The sequence below is a fragment of the Carcharhinus amblyrhynchos genome, chromosome 8 (genome assembly GCF_965287045.1).
Source record: "Carcharhinus amblyrhynchos chromosome 8, sCarAmb.v2.hapA, whole genome shotgun sequence".
Classification (NCBI taxonomy): domain Eukaryota; kingdom Metazoa; phylum Chordata; class Chondrichthyes; order Carcharhiniformes; family Carcharhinidae; genus Carcharhinus; species Carcharhinus amblyrhynchos.
The window spans coordinates 84,037,919-84,057,697 of NC_137331.1; the positions used below are offsets into that span (position 1 = coordinate 84,037,919).

A 19,779-nucleotide genomic window follows, 5' to 3' on the forward strand; every position below is an offset into this window, starting at 1 on the left:
CCATTGAGGAATAATGGAAGAACACAGCCGGATGGATTTCTAGATTGACTATCAATCACTTCAGCAATCCCAAGAGTGATATTCTATCTAATTTCCCACAAAAGTGGTCTTTCTACTTAATGCTTATTTCACCCAAGTCCATTTCTGGTCAGTTAAGTTTGACATTTGAGCCTGAAGGTGTGACATAACTTTAAATGTTTTAACATTACCAGTCAGTTCAGTAAAATGTGAGACACCAGGTGGAATTTTATCAGCATGTCTGCCCGAGTTTTGTACAATCCCGCCCGAGACCAATGGAAAATTCTGCAAGCCTCGTCCGTGCCAGGAATTGGGGCGGGCAAGCCAGTAAGATTCCAGCCACCTTGTCATAACCTAAATATTGCCCCAATTTATACTGATAGGAATTGTACCTGAATTGCAAAGGGACAATCTGTTTACCATTTATTTTTAATGAGATTAGAAATCAGATAAACCACTGAAGAAAGGAAAGTAAACAAAAAGATTTTGCAATGCTTTATGTTTCTAGCGTCAGAACCAATGATATTTGAATCAATTCATGTGCCACTTTTTAGACCCTGAAGAACACACCATATGGCAATATTTTTAGTCCTATCATCCTGATTAATATAATTTAATTTGAATATGTTTCCATGCGCATTTAGTAGAATACAACTAAAGATGTTCCTACAGAAAGGCAAGAGAAGTGCCAATAAAGAAATCTCCATGATTCCATATTAATAATGAATGGAAATATTGAATAAGCAATAGTAATGTCAAAAGTAATCTTTGGGGCATTTTCATTAAGAGTGACATCTTTATTTGTAAACTTTTTTGTACAAAAACATGCAATCTTTAGTTTTATTGATAAAAGGTAAAACTTCTACAAATTACTGATAAAAACACCCTGATCTCCTGTTTTATGTCATTATTAGGGATCGGACAGTTGTCCTGTTTGACTGGTCAAAAAGACGCACATCTGCATGATCTTACACAGATCATTGTTTCGCAGCAGAACCTGGTCTCCACTCATCTTTGAACCCTCTGGAAATTGGACTACGAGCATGCTATTTCCACACTATGTGGTAGTTGTTGTGCAATGACCACCCCATGTGAAAAGAAAATAATGCACAGGCATCTTCCACTCATCTAAATCAGGTCTGGGACCTGGAATGTCAGGACGCTCATGGCCGACCCCAATGGGTGGCAGACCTGAGATGTAACTGTCACCATAGCTCAGAAATGCAAAGATGCTTTCTTTTTCAAATTTTTATTTCATCCAGAAAACCAAATTCAAATTGAATCCAATTCATTGACCCCACAAGAGAGACAAACAAGATCCAAGATGGCATTGCAACATCTTCAGCTTGATCTGATGCTTCATCTTAGCCAAAGGGCCAAGTTGGCTTTGAAAAATTGCATCAGGTGATGCCTCAGCTGAACCTCATTGCCTACCCTGATCACTGACTCTACCCTAGCTGGGGTGATCATTCTCCCCTTCAAGGTGCCTCAACATCGACACTGACATCCTAAGTGGGAAACAATGTGCAGAAGGAGGTGTACTGAAGGAACAACGCAGTGGATATACCTTTTTTATGAAAGGAACTTCCAGTAGAATTACAACACCAAAGGGTGTACTCTACCTGGCACCTTAGTGACCCCACCCTGTAACTGGACTGCAATGACATTGTCAGGCCATTGAGGTTGGCCTATTGGAGCATGAACTCACTGATTAAGGAGCCACAAAAAGATGTAAAAAAAATCACAAAAAGATCTCCCTGATTAAGGATCCAATTGATGGACCAATTAGGGAGTCTTTGCCTTAAACTTAATTAGGAGTGTCAGTTCCCTGGAGATAGACTGCTAATGGAAAGCACTCTGTGTACTGCTGTTAGAATTGTAAATAAAGGGATTTTGGTGAAGGGACTCCTGCCTCTGCAGGCTTATTACATAGATTGCCTGGCTCCTTCTAACAAGGAATCAGCCAATGTCAAAAGCACATACATTCCTACACCTGAGGTAACAGCTGGGGACCAGGAGGTATTCTACACCTGCCTTGAGCAATCCCAAGCCTCAGTCCCAGTAAGTGATCCTCCTCTGAGATTTCAATGTCAGAATTGGAAAGGATGCAAATCTCTGGAAGGGTGTGATTGGCGAGGATGGAATAGGAAAAGCAAACTCCAATGCAGGCTTCCTCCTGACCTAATGTTTCAAACACGATGTTATCATAACCCACATCCTGTTCGACTCAGGAGACAAACACAAAACCTCATGGTAATATCCATGTTCCAAACACTTACACTTGTGCCATTGTCCAAGCAAGCAACTGCAGAGATGTCCACATTATCCATGCCACAACAGGTACAGGAAATTGCTAGATCAATTGCCACCTTATCTGATGTACCATCTCGCATCAGCCTGGCCCACAAACAAAGGAGGCAACAGAGGAAATGCAGGCAGAAAATTTAGCATCAAAGGCCTGAAACATTTGACTAACACAGCCCTTTTTACCCAACACCTTGCTTCCAACCTCTTGATCGCCAACCACCAGGAGCTATAGTGTCCCACAGTGTCTGGATGACCCTAAAATTCACCATAACAGGGACCTGTGAAGAGATCCTTGCTTTCTCTACCATGAACCATCATGACAGTTTGATGGAAATGACCAAGGAATAAAAGGCATACGCATACTGGAAACTTCACCACACCAACAATCCTACAGGTGGCTGAAGGCAGCGACACAGCATAAAACTCTTGATATAAAGAACAAATAATGGGGGAGAAATAGCACGGAGATCCAAAAACTCAGCGACAAACAATGTACACAGTTTCTTCAGCACTGTCCAAGACGATCTGTGGGCCAAGCCACAAGGGCCCTCCAACCGAGAGCCAAACATGGAGGGGACCTCATAAAAGGCAGGGAGGCAGTCTGCGCTTTCTGAACAGAACATTTGAAAACCTCCTCAGCCGAGAACCTGTCTTCAATTTGAACGCCCTTAATTCCACTCCTCAATTCCCTCTGATTCAGTCTTCACCTGCAACAAAGTCAAAAAACGATTTGACAGCTGAAAAGCAAACAAAAACCTCTGGAATAGATTAAATCCCTTCTGACATTCTGAAACACAAAATACACACATGTAACAGCTGCACAGCCTCACATCCCTCATCTGGAGAGAGGGATGCTAGGAGATCTCAGGGGAACCCTGACTGTGAACATATTCAAGAAGGAAGACAGGTCTCCTTTAACTAAAGAATCATGCATTTTCACCTCACAAAAAATATTTGACTCTGTCAAACATCAAGGTTTGTGGAGTATCTTCGTCTAATTTGGCTGTCCTCATAAATTTGTCACCATCCTCTCGCTACCCCTTGATGATATACAAGCTGTAATCCTCGCCAATGGAAGCAGCACAGATCCCATCTCAATGAAGAGTGGGGTTAAACAAGTATGTCTCATCATACCAACCCTTATTTCCATTTTCCTCACTGCAATACTGCACCTCACCCACAGCAAACTACCCAGTCAAAACCAAAGACACTCCAGCTTTGGTCATTGTGCTCCATTATGCAGTTGAAGCATGTGACATTCATTCAGAAACTGAGCTCCAGGTCACAAGAGGTTATTGCAGAAGGTCAGGGGACATGGAGTTGGGGGTAGGGTGTTCGCGTGGATAGAGGATTGGTTGTCAAATAGGAGGCAGAGAGTGGGGGTCAATGGGTGCTATTCGGATTGGTGGATGGTGACTAGTGAAGTGCCCCAGGGGTCAGTGCTGGGGCCTCAGCTATTTAGCATTTATATAGATGATCTGGAGGAGGGAACCGAGTGTATGGTGTCAAAATTTGCTGATGACACCAAGATTCGTGGAACGGCAAATTGTGCGGAGGGTGTGGAGAGTCTGCAGAAGGATCTAGATAGGCTGAGCGAATGGGCCAGGAACTGGCAAATGGAATTTAATGTTGGTAAGTGCGAGGTGGTCCACTTTGGTAGGAATAATGGTAGGAAGGATTATTACTTACGGGGCGAAAAGCTGCAGCAGGCGACGGTGCAGAGGGACCTCGGGGTCCTTGTGCGTGAGTCGCAAAAACCCAGCTTGCAGGTGCAGCAGGTGGTCAGGAAGGCGAATGGGATGCTGGCCTTCATAGCGAGGGGGATTGAATATAAAAGTAGGGAGGTCTTGCTGCGGCTGTATAGAGCATTGGTGAGGCCGCAGCTGGAGTACTGTGTGCAGTTTTGGATGCCGTACTTACGCAAGGATATTTTGGCCTTGGAGGGAGTGCAGAGGAGGTTTACTAGGCTGATGCCGGAGTTGAGGGGGTTGAGCTATGAGGAGAGGCTGAATAAACTAGGCTTGTACTCGTTAGAGTTTAGAAGAATGAGGGGAGATCTCATTGAGACGTATAAGATGATGAATGGGATGGATAGGATAGAGGTGGAGAGACTCTTCCCGCTCAGAAAAGATAGTAGGACTAGGGGGCACAGCCTCAAGATAAAGGGGGGGGGGCGGTTTAGAACGGAGTTGAGGAAGAACTTCTTCACTCAAAGGGTGGTGAATCTCTGGAATTCTCTGCCCGTTGAAGTGGTGGAGGCTGCCTCGCTAAATATTTTTAAGATGCGGGTTGATGGGTTTTTGATAAGAGAGGGGATTAAGGGTTATGGGGAGAGGGCGGGAAAGTGGAACTGAGCCAAGACAGATCAGCCATGATCTTATTGAATGGTGGGGTGGGCTCGAAGGGCTAGATGGCCTACTCCTGCTCCTATTTCTTATGTTTCTTATGTTCTTATGTTCATTGCCGACTCCTTCTCCGAAGCATACAAGAGAACAGGCCTTTCATTACATACCTCGATTAAGATCAAAGGTGAGATTCTGGAAAATGTGGATCATTTTCTGTATATTGGGAACTTCCTCTTGACGAAAGCAGACATAGATGACAAAACTTATCATCACCTCCAATGTACCAGCTCAGCCTTCGGCTGGCTGAGGAGAAGAGTATTTGAGGAACAGGATCTCAAACCACAGACTTGGACAGCCTACAGCTGACACCTCAAAACGCTGGAGAAGTGCCATCAGCAATACCTTTTCAAAACCCAGTGGCAAGAAAACTGGTCATCTCCCAAGCCAACCTACTCAGCATTGAGGTACTAATCATACAAAACCAGCTCTCCTGGGCAGGACATGATGCTCATCTACCTCAAACCAGACTCTAGAAGCATTTGAATGACTAAATTGATATGGGACAAAAAGATGTCATTTGGCCCAACATGTCTGCACTGGCTCTCTAAATGACTTAGTGCTATTCCCCTGCCTTTTCCCCATACCCCTGGACTTGTTTACAAAAAACATTTATTGCCCATCCCTCGTTGCCTTTGAACTCGGGGAGTTGAGAAATACGGGACATAGTTTGAGGCTGAGGGATAAACCTTTTAGAATTGAGGTGAGGAGAAATTTCTTCACTTAGAGGGTGGTGAATGTTTGGAGTTCACTACCACAGAAAATAGTTCAGGCCAAAACATTGTGAGATTTCAAGAAGAAATTAGATACAGTTCTTACAGCTGAAGGGATCAAGGGATAGTGGGGTGGAGTGGTGACCAGGATATTGAATTTGATGATCAGTCATGATCATAATGAATGGCAGAGCAGGCTCAAAGGGCCAAATAGCCTTCTCCTGCTTCCAGTTTCTACGTAACCCAGTGGCTCACTACGCTATTTTAAGAGTCAACCAAATTACTGTTGATCTGAAGTCACATAACAAAATTCCTTTCCTAAAGGGCATTTGTGAACCAGATGGGTTTTTACAATAATGGTTTCATGTTTTTTAATAAAATTGAAACTTCACCATCTGCTATGTTGGGATTTGAACTAAGGTCTCCAGAGTATTACCCTGGGTCTCTGGATTGCTAGCTCAGTGACAATACAACTACTCCCCCACCCCCCCCCCATCTGCTGGAGACTCCCAGAAGAGCAACAAGCTGTAGAGATGTCCTCAAGGCAGTGCTGAAGAGATCAAGTGAGCCCACTGACTCATGGGAGTCCCTGGCTTGTGACTCACCAAAATGGAAAAGGTCCATTCAGGAAGGCACCAAACACATCAAAAGTGAAGTAACTTCTGAGAGGCTGGCGTCCCTTCAACAAAACTGATCTGTTTACAATGGTACTCAAGCTCTGCTACAGAGTATTTGCCCCCAAGTGCCAGTGACCTGGGTACGCCACATTATGTCTCCAGAGTTCCCTGATTGGACAACCTTAACAAGCCTCAATTAAGAGCTCATATTCCAGCAGGTCCAACTCATGGGCCTTGTTGAAGTTATTACAGAGAGATATGGTTGGAAAGGTGCAGAAGCAAAGTCAAGGTGTCAGAGAGAGTGCTCAAGTCTCAAAACAACCCATATAACCAATCTTTGATGCACCATCTGTGATCACTATCTACACTAGAAGACTGTCAGAAGTTTCAACTTTTGGTTATGTAGAGGTGAAAATAGAAGTACCATTCTCTGAGGAACCTGCAGTGATCTAATGTCTGTTATTTACATTACAACCATCAGGCTTTCTGTGCCAGAAACAAAATTATTGAATTATCAGATGTTCCCCCATAGTTCTGTCAACACATTCATGGTGTATAATCTCCCATATACGCCATGAAAGATGGTGATTTAATGCTGAGGTTGATCTTAGTGTTCCTGCTCCTGATCACTATGCAGTGACCCTCTCCTCATTTCTTTAAGATGGTGAACAGGTTTGGATGCTAGGTATGATATTTTTCTAGCTGGCCCATGGTGCCACCTGCAGCTAGACCGCTCACTAGCACTCCCATCCACAGCATTCACATAATGAACAGACATTTAAATTAAAGAAGAAGAAAAGTGGGAAAATGACAACTGAGAGCACGATGGCAAGTGAAGAGCAATCTCAAACCAATTTATAGATTCAGAGTATACTTGTCACAGCATCATCAAGCTATTAGGGCAGCAATGAAGGCCACTCAGCCCATCAAACTGTTGTACCACAGCCGAGTGAATTTGTGGGTGGTGAATCTCTGGAATTCTCTGCCCGTTGAAGTGGTGGAGGCTGCCTCGCTAAATATTTTTAAGACACGGGTTGATGGGTTTTTGATAAGAGAGGGGATTAAGGGTTATGGGGAGAGGGCGGGAAAGTGGAACTGAGCCACGACAGATCAGCCATGATCTTATTGAATGGCGGGGCAGGCTCGAAGGGCTGGATGGCCTACTCCTGCTCCTATTTCTTATGTTCTTATGTAGCTGCGAGACCTCTGTAGCTGTTGTGGAGTGACTTGCTGGAGAATTATGAAAATGTGCAATGTACTTGTATTCCCCTGAATGCCTGATATCACTGTAAGGTAAAGGCCCAGTGTTACAAGGTAAGCAACTCTCCTCAACCTTCAGCATGGACAGATGCCTGGGCGCAAGTTACAAGCCACCACAAAACAGCATTAATCCATACCACCATGCAGTTTCCAATCTTTCCTGAATGACCGGGACTTTACTGGAATTAAGGCTGCCTCTTCTGAACTCTTCCTCCAGTCGCACAGGAGATCAGTGTGTCCACTATCTTCATTCCTCAACCCCTGCTCAATGACATCATGGCAGCTGTGGAAACCCCTGGCTCAGCCATCACCACAGAGATCCAGAATCGCATAGAGCAATTGGCCAGACAACCAGGAGCTGAAGATTGGCAAATGTCCAATAGGGGAGTCTTGGAACATGAGAGCTCTGAAGTTGGGAGGATCTGAAGGGGTCTCTGCGATCAAGAGCAGGGGTCGCGTGGGGGGGGGGGTGCGGGGGGATGGTGTTGGTGATGGTGGCTCGTGAGTGGGTGGGAGTGAGGAGAATGGGGGATCAAGGGACGGCTGAGGAAAGAGGATCAAGAGCAAAGATGCACATTGGAGATCAGGGGCAAGATGGAGACGGGGAATGAAAAGTGGGAAATGGGGACTTGAGGGAGAAAGACTGAGATCCTGAGGGATGAGGTCAGAGGGGGAAGATCTAGCCATTGCACCTCACCAGCTGATGGGCAGAATGAGCCAGTAATATCGAGCGAGATCCGAGGAATCAGGTTCATGCCCGATTTCTCTGCTCTCAAGATCTTACCAGCCCTGGATATCCAGGGGTCAGTCTGGCGCCCATTTCCAGCGTGAGGCTGAATAAATTATGCAAATCTCATTTTAAGATATTTTACATGTGATTAGCGAGCCTAGGATGCCTCTGTGGCCTCGTTGGGAAGAGTTCTCTCAGCGAGAATCACAGTTCCCAGCAATGGGTACAGATGTAATGGCCTTGCTGATAGAATCAAAGGCCACTGAGACCCCTCTGGGAGGTCAGGGGCAAGGAGAATGGTGCCATTTGGGCAGTGCCAGCCTGGAACCCTGGCAGTGCCAGCCTAGAATGCACTGCCCATCAGGCATCAGGCAGTGCCAAGAGGCATAACCTGATAGGGTGGTGCTTACTGGGGAAAGGGCCAGACTGAGGGGGGGGGGGGGGAGGGCGGGGGGGGGCAATGGGAGATGGGGGGTGGGCTGAGAAACAGCTGCGCACTCTGCAGTGCAATTGGTGGAGGATGGAGGGGGTATCAGTCTGTGCAGGCAGGAGGGATCACAGCGGTTGATTGGTCCAGACAGGAAGAGGTTGCAATGGGCTACCGGTCCCCTCGGTAGCTTGGGGGGGGGGGTGGTTTGCTTTAGGCCATGGAGGCTGGGTAAGAGAGACAGAAGCTAGGAGGCAGGCCTCCCACCTACTCCCCCTTCGTCGCCCACACTCTCCCCCTTCCCCGCCCACACTCCCCCTTCCCCACCCACACTCCCCCTTCCCCGCCCACACACCCCCCTTCCCCGCCCACACACCCCCCTTCCCCGCCCACACTCCCCCCTTCCCCGCCCACACACCCCCCTTCCCCGCCCACACTCCCCCCTTCCCCGCCCACACTCCCCCCTTCCCCGCCCACACTCCCCCCTTCCCCGCCCACACACCCCCCTTCCCCGCCCACACACCCCCCTTCCCCGCCCACACTCCCCCCTTCCCCGCCCACACTCCCCCCTTCCCCGCCCACACTCCCCCCTTCCCCGCCCACACTCCCCCTTCCCCGCCCACACTCCCCCTTCCCCGCCCACACACCCCCCTTCCCCGCCCACACACCCCCCTTCCCCGCCCACACTCCCCCCTTTCCCGCCCAGTCTCCCCCTTCCCCACCCACACTCATCCCTTCCCTGCCCACAGTCTCCCTTTTCTCCACCCTCCTTCTCCACCCAGTCTCCCCCTCCACCACTTTTCCTCATTCCCCACCCACACTGCTCCTTCCCTGCCCACACTCTCACCTTCCCCATCTACATTCTCCCCATTCCCCACCCACACTCCCAACCCTTCCCCACCCAGTTTCCCCCTCCCCCACCCACACTTTCCACTCCCCCACTCTCCCCCTCCTCCATCCACACTCTCCCCCACCCACACTCTCCCTCTCCCTTGTCCACACTCGCTTCTTCCCCCACACTCCTCCTCTTCCCTCCCACACTCCCCCCTTCCCTCCCACACTCCTCCTCTTCCCTCCCACACTCCCCCCTTCCCTCCCACACTCTCCTCTTCCCTTTGACACTCCCCCTCTTCCTTCCCACACTCACCGCTTCCCTCCTACACTCTTCCTATATTGAATCTCCTCACTTCCCACCCTCAGTTTCCTCTCTCTGCACTCAGTCTTTGCCAGCTCACAGGGGGATCCTGGTTATTGAAACTTCTTGCACAGCAGTTGCTGCACAAAGCCAATACGCTTGGGTATGGAAAAGGCAGGGGTATTGTTTTAAATCTTGATGTTCATTTGGAGAGCCAGTGCAGATGCCATGGAATAAATGGCTTCCTTCTGTGCCATAGCAATCCAGTCAGGTCATGTGATCAGCACGTCACATGATCAAGCCTCCAGGATTGCCTCCAAGCTGAGCTGCCAGCCTCAGCAACATGGTGCCAGTATTGGTTAATCACATACCAGGCAGCTACTCACTTTTGATTTCCTTTCTGACACAGATTTACACCATGTACTCTGAAAAAGCAAACAAACCAACAATTGATTGCTAGCATGGTGCAAATCATGTCAGTAAAGATTTATTTTCAGTGAACATAAGTAATTGTAATAAAGTGCAGAAGCAGCATTGACAACATGTTGCTTGACAGGACTGAAGTATCCGAGGGCCTTCACTTTGTCCTGCCTCCACTCAGAAAAAGAGATGGTTCCTTAAACACAATGCACTCTCCGGCCATTCCAGCTCCCACTCCAGAAATGTACTTGTGCTTGCAGACTGGTTTATCCCCCTCCACCCACCCCCCGAAAATGCAAACCATTTATTGTCTGAGAATGCCTACAATTATCATGTTTTCATGCTCAGAAAAGCAACCTTAGCAGAGATTTACTGACTGCGATTATAATGAGAGGAAAAGCCTGCTATATATATCTATATACCTACTACACCCAGCAATCTCAATTTCCTTTCACGTGGTCACTGATAAACCATGAAAACGGCATCAATTTCGATGTGTGAAGACAAATTCAGCAATCTCAAACACAGTGCTATTCCAAAACTACCATGCTCCAAATTCAGCTCTTGACATTAACATTTGAAAACTCCAAACTTATTGGGAGGGAGGGAGGAGGAGCATATCAATATATTCGAATAGATTCTTCAATAGATCCTATCTAACTTTCCTTTGGCGGGGGGAGGGGGTTCTGATTCACCCTCCATTACAACTGTATGGTCAAACCGGCCAAATATAAAGGCGATGTTGGGAAACACTGCTAAATGCTGCCTGTCCCTGTAAAGTCACACTGGGGTTGCTGCTCACTCTTTCTTAGAGGTAACTCCAGCTGGCAGCGCTGCTTCACACTCACAATACCGGGCAGGGTGGATACAACCTCCAGCCTCATGGTCTGAATAGTCCATCCGGGGAGAGGGGGGCGGGTGGTGAGAAATAAAGAGATACATCGCTCAAAACCAAAGCGAAAAGGCAGTGAAAGGCGGAACCTCCTAACAGGGTGCATCTGGATGGAACCATCCAAAATCCTAGCGCCGTGTGTGCGACCAGAAACTCACTGGAAGAAAGGGGGCTGAACTGCAAGTGACCCGTCACTTGGCCATTTATCAAACTTGGGGTGTATTTTTTTTAAAACAGATGGGTATAAGGTGAAAGAGGTGTAAAGGGGGCGGCCGGGCTGCTAACATTGGCAGGGGTAAACTGGGGCATTTGTCTCACGAACTCAGTCAGGAACATAAAGAGAGGTTCCGCAGGGAGCCAATAAAGTTTGCCCAGTTAAATCATCACCGTTACATGTGTGCTAATGGCAACTGGTCTCCCTCTGATGTCTGCAAGCAAGCTTCAGAAATCCGGGCAAGGCAGACCAACTCGTAATAATCTGCTGGGGAAGGAGCGCTGCTACACAGCGACTGGAGGAATGTCAGAAGCCCAGGAGCAAGGCTCACAAAGACACTGGGGCTGAGGAGCGGGCAAGTGAGACTGGGGCACACTGCTGCCTCAACTCTGCCTTAAATACAAGGTAACCGGCCCCCCTCAAACACACTGGTCAACAACAAAACCCCCTCTCCACAAAACTGCTCAAGAAAGCGGCGTACACCAAGTCAGGGGATAAAAAATCTCTCCCAGTAAGTCCTTTCACAATGCAATAAGACTGCCTTCCTCTAAGAATTACAATAAACTGCCTATCGTTGTACTCAAATGAACACTGTTCTACACGAGATCCTTTTTTCTTTAAAGGAATAACATTTTTTCTAAGCAAGTATACACAATTTGTAAAGCTGGAGAAACGTGTTTAGTTGTTACTTTAGTAATTTATGGAGATCCCAGCAGTGTGTGTGAGTGTGTGTGTGTATCATACTGTACGGGAGCGTCAGCGAATTCAAATCTAATACTGGAACCAGAGCAGAAAAAAAGAAGTCTCCAAAACTTACCTCCACGCTGAAGGGCTGCTCCTCTCCGCAAACGGAACAAATAATCCAAAGCAAGGTTTGCAAATAAATCGCACCGGGAGATAGAAAGGCAAGTTGTCTTCCTTTGTACAGTGTGGCTAAAGGCTTGGTGAACCCGTTTGCCATCTTTCAGAGCAGGAGCCGCTCATTTGGTAAAGGGAGCTTGTGTGTGGCTGGAGACAGCGGGCAGACTGTGAATCAGAGGGGGGAGGCAGGGAGCTGGAGAGAGAGAGAGCCGCCAGAGCTGTGGGCTGCGGAGCGCTCCTGAACAATTTCACTGGCTCCAACCACTGAACTGGAGTGTAACAGTCCAGGGAACCTCCAGCGAGTCTGCGCACTCCCTGTCAAACTACCCTCTCCAAACTGGCACAGTCCTCCCTCAGAGCTGTATCACGGTGAAAAAGCCAGTAAGCTGAGGCTGACACAGGCACTCTCCCTTCATTATGCAGACGTTGTATTTATCTGTCTCTTGGCAGGGAAGATAGACAAAGTGTAATTAGTTTAAACGAAATGCTTCTTCCCTGTGCTCTGGTGGCTCAAGAATGTGTGTTAGTAAAACAAATGCTGTTATCATTATACGCTGATATTATTTCTATATCAGTGACCATTTGGATAACATTTTTTGAAAGCCCTTATATCTCTCACTGTAATTAAAGTACACTAAGACTTTTCTCCGAGAGCAAAAGTTTTTTTTGCATTGCCCCTTCACCATGGAAACAGAACAGAATGCCATTCGGCCCGTCATGTTCATGCCAGTAGAAAAAGTGCAATCCACACAAATGTCACTTTTCAGTTCTTGTTCAATTGCTCTGTAGGCGAGACGGCTCAAGTGCATATTCAATGTTTTTTTTAATGTTGCGAGAGTTCTGCCTCTACCACCTTTCAGGCAGGCTCCAGACCCCTATTCGCCTCTGAGTGAAAACCAACTTTCTTCCATTCATGGATTTACATTAATGCCCTCCAGTCATTGGCCTCTCAGAGAATCCCTGCAGTGCAGAAGGAGGCCATTCGGCCCATCGAGTCTGCACCAACAACAATCCCACCCCGATCCCATTCCTCTAAACCCACATATTTACCCTCTAATCTCCCTGACACTATGGTCAATTTAGCATGGTCAATCAACCTAACCTGCACATTTTTGGACTGTGGGAGGAAACCAGAACACCTGGAAAAACCCCACGCAGACATGGGGAAAATGTGCAAACTCCACACAGACAGTGACCTGAGGCTGGATTTGAACCCGGGTCCCTGGCGCTGTGAGGCAGCAGTGTTAACCACTGTGACAGTGTGCCGCCCTTCTCTGCTAAGGGAAGTCTTCCCCCTATCTAGGCTCCTCATAATTGTATACAATTAAATCATTCCTCAACATCTTTTGTTCGCAAAGTTAACAACCCCAGCCTTTTAGCATAACTACAATTCTCTATTCCTGGCAACAGCTTCTTAAATCTCCTTTGTACCATCTAGTGTTATCAGACTTTTCCTGTAATGTGACCAGAACTGAACATAGTACTCTGCCTACAGTCCAACTAGTGTTCTACACAGTTACGGTATAGCCCACCCTGTTTTTATACTGTATGATTCAATCAACAAAAGAAATATAGCACATGCCTTTTTGAACACCTTATCTACTTGACCTGCTACTTCAGGAATCTGTAAATATGCTGGGACAATTCTCCCGGCCTGTTCTGTTGTCCAAGTAGTACAGCAGGCTGGGAGATATCAGCGGGACTTGCAACTGGCATCTGGCCAATCATGAGTTTCCCAGGCCATGCATTTCTGATGTAATCAGCCTTGCACCAGAAATCAGCGTGAGGCGGATTACAATATGGAAATTCACATTTCCATATCATTAGCGAGCCCGGAACCGTATTCTCCGGGCTTGCAAATGTCTCCCATCCCACTGTGAGAGGTTCCTACCAACGAGGATTGAAACTGGTCCCCATGAGCAGGGGCCGGGTGTGATCATCCCACTGGTGCCCCCCATGAGGTTGGGGATAGGGCAGTATCCTTTGCCAGCCAGGCACCCTGGAAGTGCCTATTGTGCATTTGGGCGACTGCCAGTCAGGCAGCCTGGAAGTGTCAGCCTGGCACCCTGGTACTGCGACTGGGCACCAGGCAGTGCCAAGGTTTGGAGCCGATCAGTTGTGATGGTAGAAAGCGCTGCACACACTGCATTCAGGATCAGTGGGATTGGAAGGGAGGAGGGTAATTGGGGCTGGACATGGTGAGAGGGGGTGATTGGGGCTGGACATTTGCGGGGGAGGAGGACTGGGTTGAGCACATGGGGGGGTGGTTAGGCTGACTATGGGGAAGGTGGCACGGGCTGGCAATGGTGGGCTGGTGATTGGAGCTAGCCCGGTGAGTGGGGCAGTTGGAGAGGCTGGAAATCAAGGAAGGAGTTGGGAAGCTGGCAATTGGGATGGTGGGGGGGAGCTAGGAAGCAACCAGGAGGCTGTGATTGGGAGGTCGGCAATGGGGGGGACGAATGCATATGCACTGATCTCCCCACTGACAGATCAGCACATGCGCAGTGGCTCACTCAGCACGCTGATGCCAGCCGCTTGGCTGGTAAGCCCTGCCAAGGAGTGAATCATGTTAGGGTTTCAGTGATGCAAACAATCCCAAGATTCATTCAACTAAGCTCGCCCAAAGAATGGGCAGGGAAATTCCCATTTTCCTACCTGTCGGACATTTAGTTTTTTTGAGGAGAATCACCTCCCACTGTCTTTGATCCCCTGATTTATCTGCATTTCTCAGCATCGTATCAACTATTGGCTATTCCCTTGCCTTGTTTACCACTCCACCAATTTTCGTAACATCCGTCAACTTACTGATCAATTGTCCTGGATTTAAGTCTAAATGATTTATACAAACCACAAACAGCAACGGCCCCATCACAGATCCCTGCGGGACTCCACTGGACATAGACTTCCAGTCAGAAAAGTATTCCTCAACCACCACCCTCTGCTCCCTGCCACTCTTCCAAATCTGGATTCCAATTTCCTTCTTCCAGATTCTCAACCACATAACCAGTTTTTGTGACATTTTCTTAATCATATCCGCTAATTTAAATCATTTATGCATACGACAGAGAACAAAATAATAAGCCCTGCAGAAAATAACTAGAAACAATCTTCCAGTTCCAAAAACATCCATTGACCTTTAGGGGGTGATTCTCCCATCCGGCTGTGCTGCTTTAGTGGGTCAGCGAACTCAAACGGAGGCCATTTTGTGGGGTCCTTGCTGGGCGCCACAGCCTATGCGAATCTCCAGGGTGCCGGATTTCCAGCACCATCAGCTCCACGCCAGAGATCAGCATAGAGCTGCATAATTCATTCAAATCGCCATTTTAATATATTTTATGTCTAATTAGCAGGCCCTGGACTGAAGTTTCTGGGCCTGCAAGCTTATTCCCCCTCATGGGGTTTACGATAGCTGCCCATCTCTGGGAACTGGCAGCCCAACCCCGCTGGAATGAAGGGAGGCCATTGAGGCCCCCCCAAGAGGTCGGGATGAGGGAGTGACCCCTGGGCAATGCCAGCTTGGCATTTTGGCCGGAATAATGTGGGGGGGAGTTATATGGTAAAGGGTAAGCCCGTAAGGAGTATAGAATCTCAGCGAGACCTGGGGGTGCAAGTGCACAAGTCTTTGAAGGTGGCAGTGCGAGTGGAGAGTGTGGTGAAGAAGGCCTATGGTATGTTAGCCTTTATAGGAAGGGGTATAGAATATAAGAGCTGGAGTCTAATGTTGCAGTTGTACAGAACGTTGGTTAGGCCGCATTTGGAGTACTGCGTCCAGTTCTGGTCGCCTTACTACCGGAAGGACATGGGCACTCTAGAGAGAGTGCAGAGGAGGTTTACCAGGATGTTGCCTGGTATGGAAGGACTGGGGTATGAGGAAAGATTGAAGAAATTGGGGCTCTTTTCCTTTGAAAGACTCCGACTGAAGGGGGGATCTAATGGAGGTATATAAGATTATGAAGGGTATAGATAGAGTAAACAGAGGTAAGCTATTTCCTATGATAGAGACATGTAGGACAAGGGGCCATGGACTTAAGGTGAGGGGGGAGAGGTATAACACAGATATTAGAGGGAGGTTTATCACACAGAGGGTAATGGGGGTATGGAATGCTCTGCCAAGTAAGGTGGTGGAGGCAATCATGCTAGAGTCATTTAAGAGTAACTTAGACAGGCACATGACTGGGTTGGAGATGGGTGGATATAGGAGATTGTTTTAAATAAGGGTCATTAGCATTGGGGTGTCCCTGGTAATGTAAATGGGTATAGTATGATAATAATGTTTTTCTTTTATCATTCACAGGTTTTAAGTCGGTCCACCTCGTGTCCAACGAGGGGCATACACGCGATGGGTCGTACTGGGGCTGCTCTTGGTTGTTCAGGATTTGCCTAGTGCTTCATGTCGTTAGTGTGTGCTTAAACTGGACAAGATACTGGGCAAGACGACAGCTCAGTGACTATCGCTGATTGCTGTGCAGACACATGGATTTGGGCCGGTGTCTGTGGGAGTTTGCGCATTCTCCCCATGCTTGCATGGGTTTTCTCCAGGTGCTCCGGTTTCCTCCCACACCCCAGAGATGTGCTGTTAGGCTGATTGACAGGAATAAATTGTCCCTAAATCAGTTTCCCTCAATCTGGATGGCCATAAAACATTAGACAGGGGTCATGGGGGGAGAGGGAGACTGGTGGTGTTGAGATGGCAGCGCGGGCTCGTTGGGCCGAAGGGCCTGTTTCCCGGGCTGATTTTGTTCTTTGTTCTTTGAGAGATTGAGGCAAGCTGGAGGTGGGGGGGATGTTGAGGCTGGCCCAGACACAGGGGGCTAATGATTGGGGGGAGTCACACGGCCAGCAATGGGAGTGACGGGGACTGGCTAGCGATCAAGCTGATTCGATTTGATTTGATTTGGTTTATTATTGTTGTATGTATTAGTATATAATGAAAAGTATTTTTGCTTGCGTGCTGCACAGACAAAGTATACTGTTCATAGAGAAGGAAACGAGAGGGTGCAGAATATAATATTACAGTCATAGCTAAGGTGTAGAGAAAGATCAACTTAATGTGAGGTAGGTCCATTCAAACATCTGATGGCAGCAGGAAAGAAGCTGTTCTTGAGTTGGTTGATATGTGTCCTCAGACTTATGTATATTTTTCCCGACAGAAGAAGTTGGAAGAGAGTATGTCCAGGGCGCATGTTAATTATGCTGGCTGCTTTTCCGAGGCAACGGGAAACATAGACAGTGTCAGTGGATGGGAGTATGGTTTGAGCGATGGACTAGGCTTCATTGATGACCCTTTGTAGTTTCTTGTAGTCTTGGACATAGCAGAAACCTACTAATCTGTGATACAATCAGAAAAAATACTTTCTATGGTCAGCTTGCCAGTGATCGGGGAGGCTGGCAGCGTGGGGCTACTGCACAAATTTCGGCACTGACAGATTGATGCATGCACAGTGGCCTGCTCAGTGCTATGCTGCTGGCCTCTCCAGTCAGATTAGGCTCACCTGCAGAATTTCCGTGTGTATCTCACTTGTGCATTCTACAGTGCACAGAGTGTGGGAGATTTATTTTGAAACTCTCAATGAAAAAACCAACAGGATTTACTCCAGTTTTTACGTGAATTCAATACTTAGAATTCTTTTGGGAGAATTTGTCTTTGCTTCCTGCTATTGATCCAATTTTGGATCTAATTTGCCATCTTCCCTTGGATCCCATGAACTTTTAATTTTCTAGTCTGCCTTGTGGGACCTTGTCAAAAACATTGCTAAAATCCAAATAGAATGCATTAGCTATGCTACCTTCATTGGCATGACCTGTTACCTCAAAACAATTAAATCAAGTTTGTCAGACACAACCTTCTCTTAACAAATCCATGCTGATTTTCTATGATTAATTTGCACCTTTCTAAATTGCAATTTGTACTATCTTATTTTTTTCCAATAATTTACCCACCATCAAGATTAAGCTATCCGCAACTCTTTTTATAACAATGGTACACATTAACAGTTGTGCAGTACCATGCCTGTAGCCAAGCAGGTTTGGAAATTGATTGTCGGAGTCTCTGCTATTTATTTGCTTGCTTCTCTGTGCAAGCCTGGGATACATTCTATCTGGGCCTGGTTATTAATCCACATTCAAGGATATTAAATATCTTAATATTTCTTCCCTCACTGTGTTCAATCCCATTCAATATTTCACATTCCTCCTCCCTAACTACCACCCTGCTTTATTTCCTCTTTTTTGTCATCACAGATACAATGTTTTTGTTAAGAAACATAGCCATATCTTCTATCTCCATACACAAGTTCCCTTTTTAATGTCTAACTGACCTATTCATCTGCTCCTCTTGCTTCTGTTTATATATAAAATATCTTTGGATTTTAACTGCTATTATTATTGATGCTCCCTCATTACTTTTGAATTTCTTTTTTAATTTCACCCCTGTGTTTCCTATTCCAAGAAGTCTCACAACACCAGGTTAAAGTCCAACAGGTTTACCTGGAATCTCGAGCTTTCGGAGTGCTGCTCCTTCATCAGTTGAGTGGAGAGGTAGGTTCACAAACACGGCATATATAGGCAAAGACACAATAGCAAGAGAATCACTGATTGGAATGTGAAGGTATATTTATCTTACCTCTCTCCTCACCTGATGAAGAAGAAGTGCTCCAAAAGCTCATGATTCCAAATAAACCCGTTGGACTTTAACCTGGCATTGTGAAACTCCTTACTGTGCCCACCGCAGTCCAATGCGGCATCTCTATATCTTCCCTATTCTAGGCTTTCTGCCTTATTGAACTTTTAAAACTTCTTTTTTTTACCTAATCCTACTCAATATACTTTTTGATCTAGATTTGGGAGTATTGCCCTGTTTCTTAGTGGAATCATATTTGATCTGAACCTTCTTTGTTCTCCTCCTTGCATGCTTCCTACTGCTCTGATATTGATTTGCTTCCAGATAGCTGTTTCCAGCCCACTTCTGCCAAAACGCATCTGAACTTATTGAAATTGGCCTTTACCCAGTTTAAAACTTTCATTCTCAGCCTATCTTTACCATTTTTCATAACTGTTCTAAATCTAAAAGAATCATGATCCCCATCACCAAAATGCTCTGCCACTGACACCCCTTCTACATGCCCAGGTTTGTTCCCTAAAACTAAGTTCAGAACTGCTCTTTCTTTTGTGGGGCTTCCTATGTATTGGCTAAAAGTTCTCCTGAATGCATTTTAAGATTTCTTCTCCTATATTTTCACACTGAATTTATCTAACAGGGTTAGACAGTGTAGATTCAGAAAGAATGTTCCCGATGGTGCAGGTGTGTGCAGAACTAAGGGTCATAGTTTGAGAATAAGGGGTAAACCTTTTAGAACTGAGGTGAGGAGAAATGTCTTCACCCAGAGTGGTGAATGTGTGGAATTCACTACCACAGAAAGTAATTGAGGCCAAAATGTTGTGTAATTTCAAGAAGAAATCCGTCTTTGGGGCAAAAGGGATCAAAGGATGTGGGGGAAGGCGGGATCAGGATATTGAATTTGATGATCAACCGTGATTAAAATGAATTGCGGAGAAGGCTCAAAGGGCCTACTCCTGCTTCCAGTTTCTATGTTTCTATCTCGGTTAATATTGGGGTAGTTGAAATCCCTTATTATTACTGCCCCATTGTTTTTACACTTCTCAGCAACTTGTACCACATATTTATTCTTCTGTCTCCCTCTGACTGTTTGGGAGGTCTATACAATAATGTACTCCTAGCTGTGTGATTGCCCCTTTCTTGTTTCTCAATTCAAACCAAACGGCC

The 19,779-nt window shown here is 46.6% G+C and overlaps 1 protein-coding gene across 2 annotated transcripts in view; it reads right to left on the bottom strand.

The window, feature by feature from the left end:
* mmp16a (matrix metallopeptidase 16a (membrane-inserted)) overlaps positions 1-12,213 on the bottom strand; it is a 220,893-nt gene extending 208,680 nt beyond the window's left edge. The window contains exon 1 of one of the 2 annotated variants that reach the window (XM_080194372.1): positions 11,953-12,213. In XM_080194372.1, coding sequence (XP_080050498.1) covers positions 11,953-12,096 — 144 coding nt within the window. In that variant the 5' untranslated portion in view covers positions 12,097-12,213. The remainder of the gene's footprint in view (positions 1-11,952) is intronic. The other variant, XM_080194374.1, reaches the window with a different exon arrangement.
* Between the last annotated feature and the right edge of the window lie 7,566 nt (positions 12,214-19,779).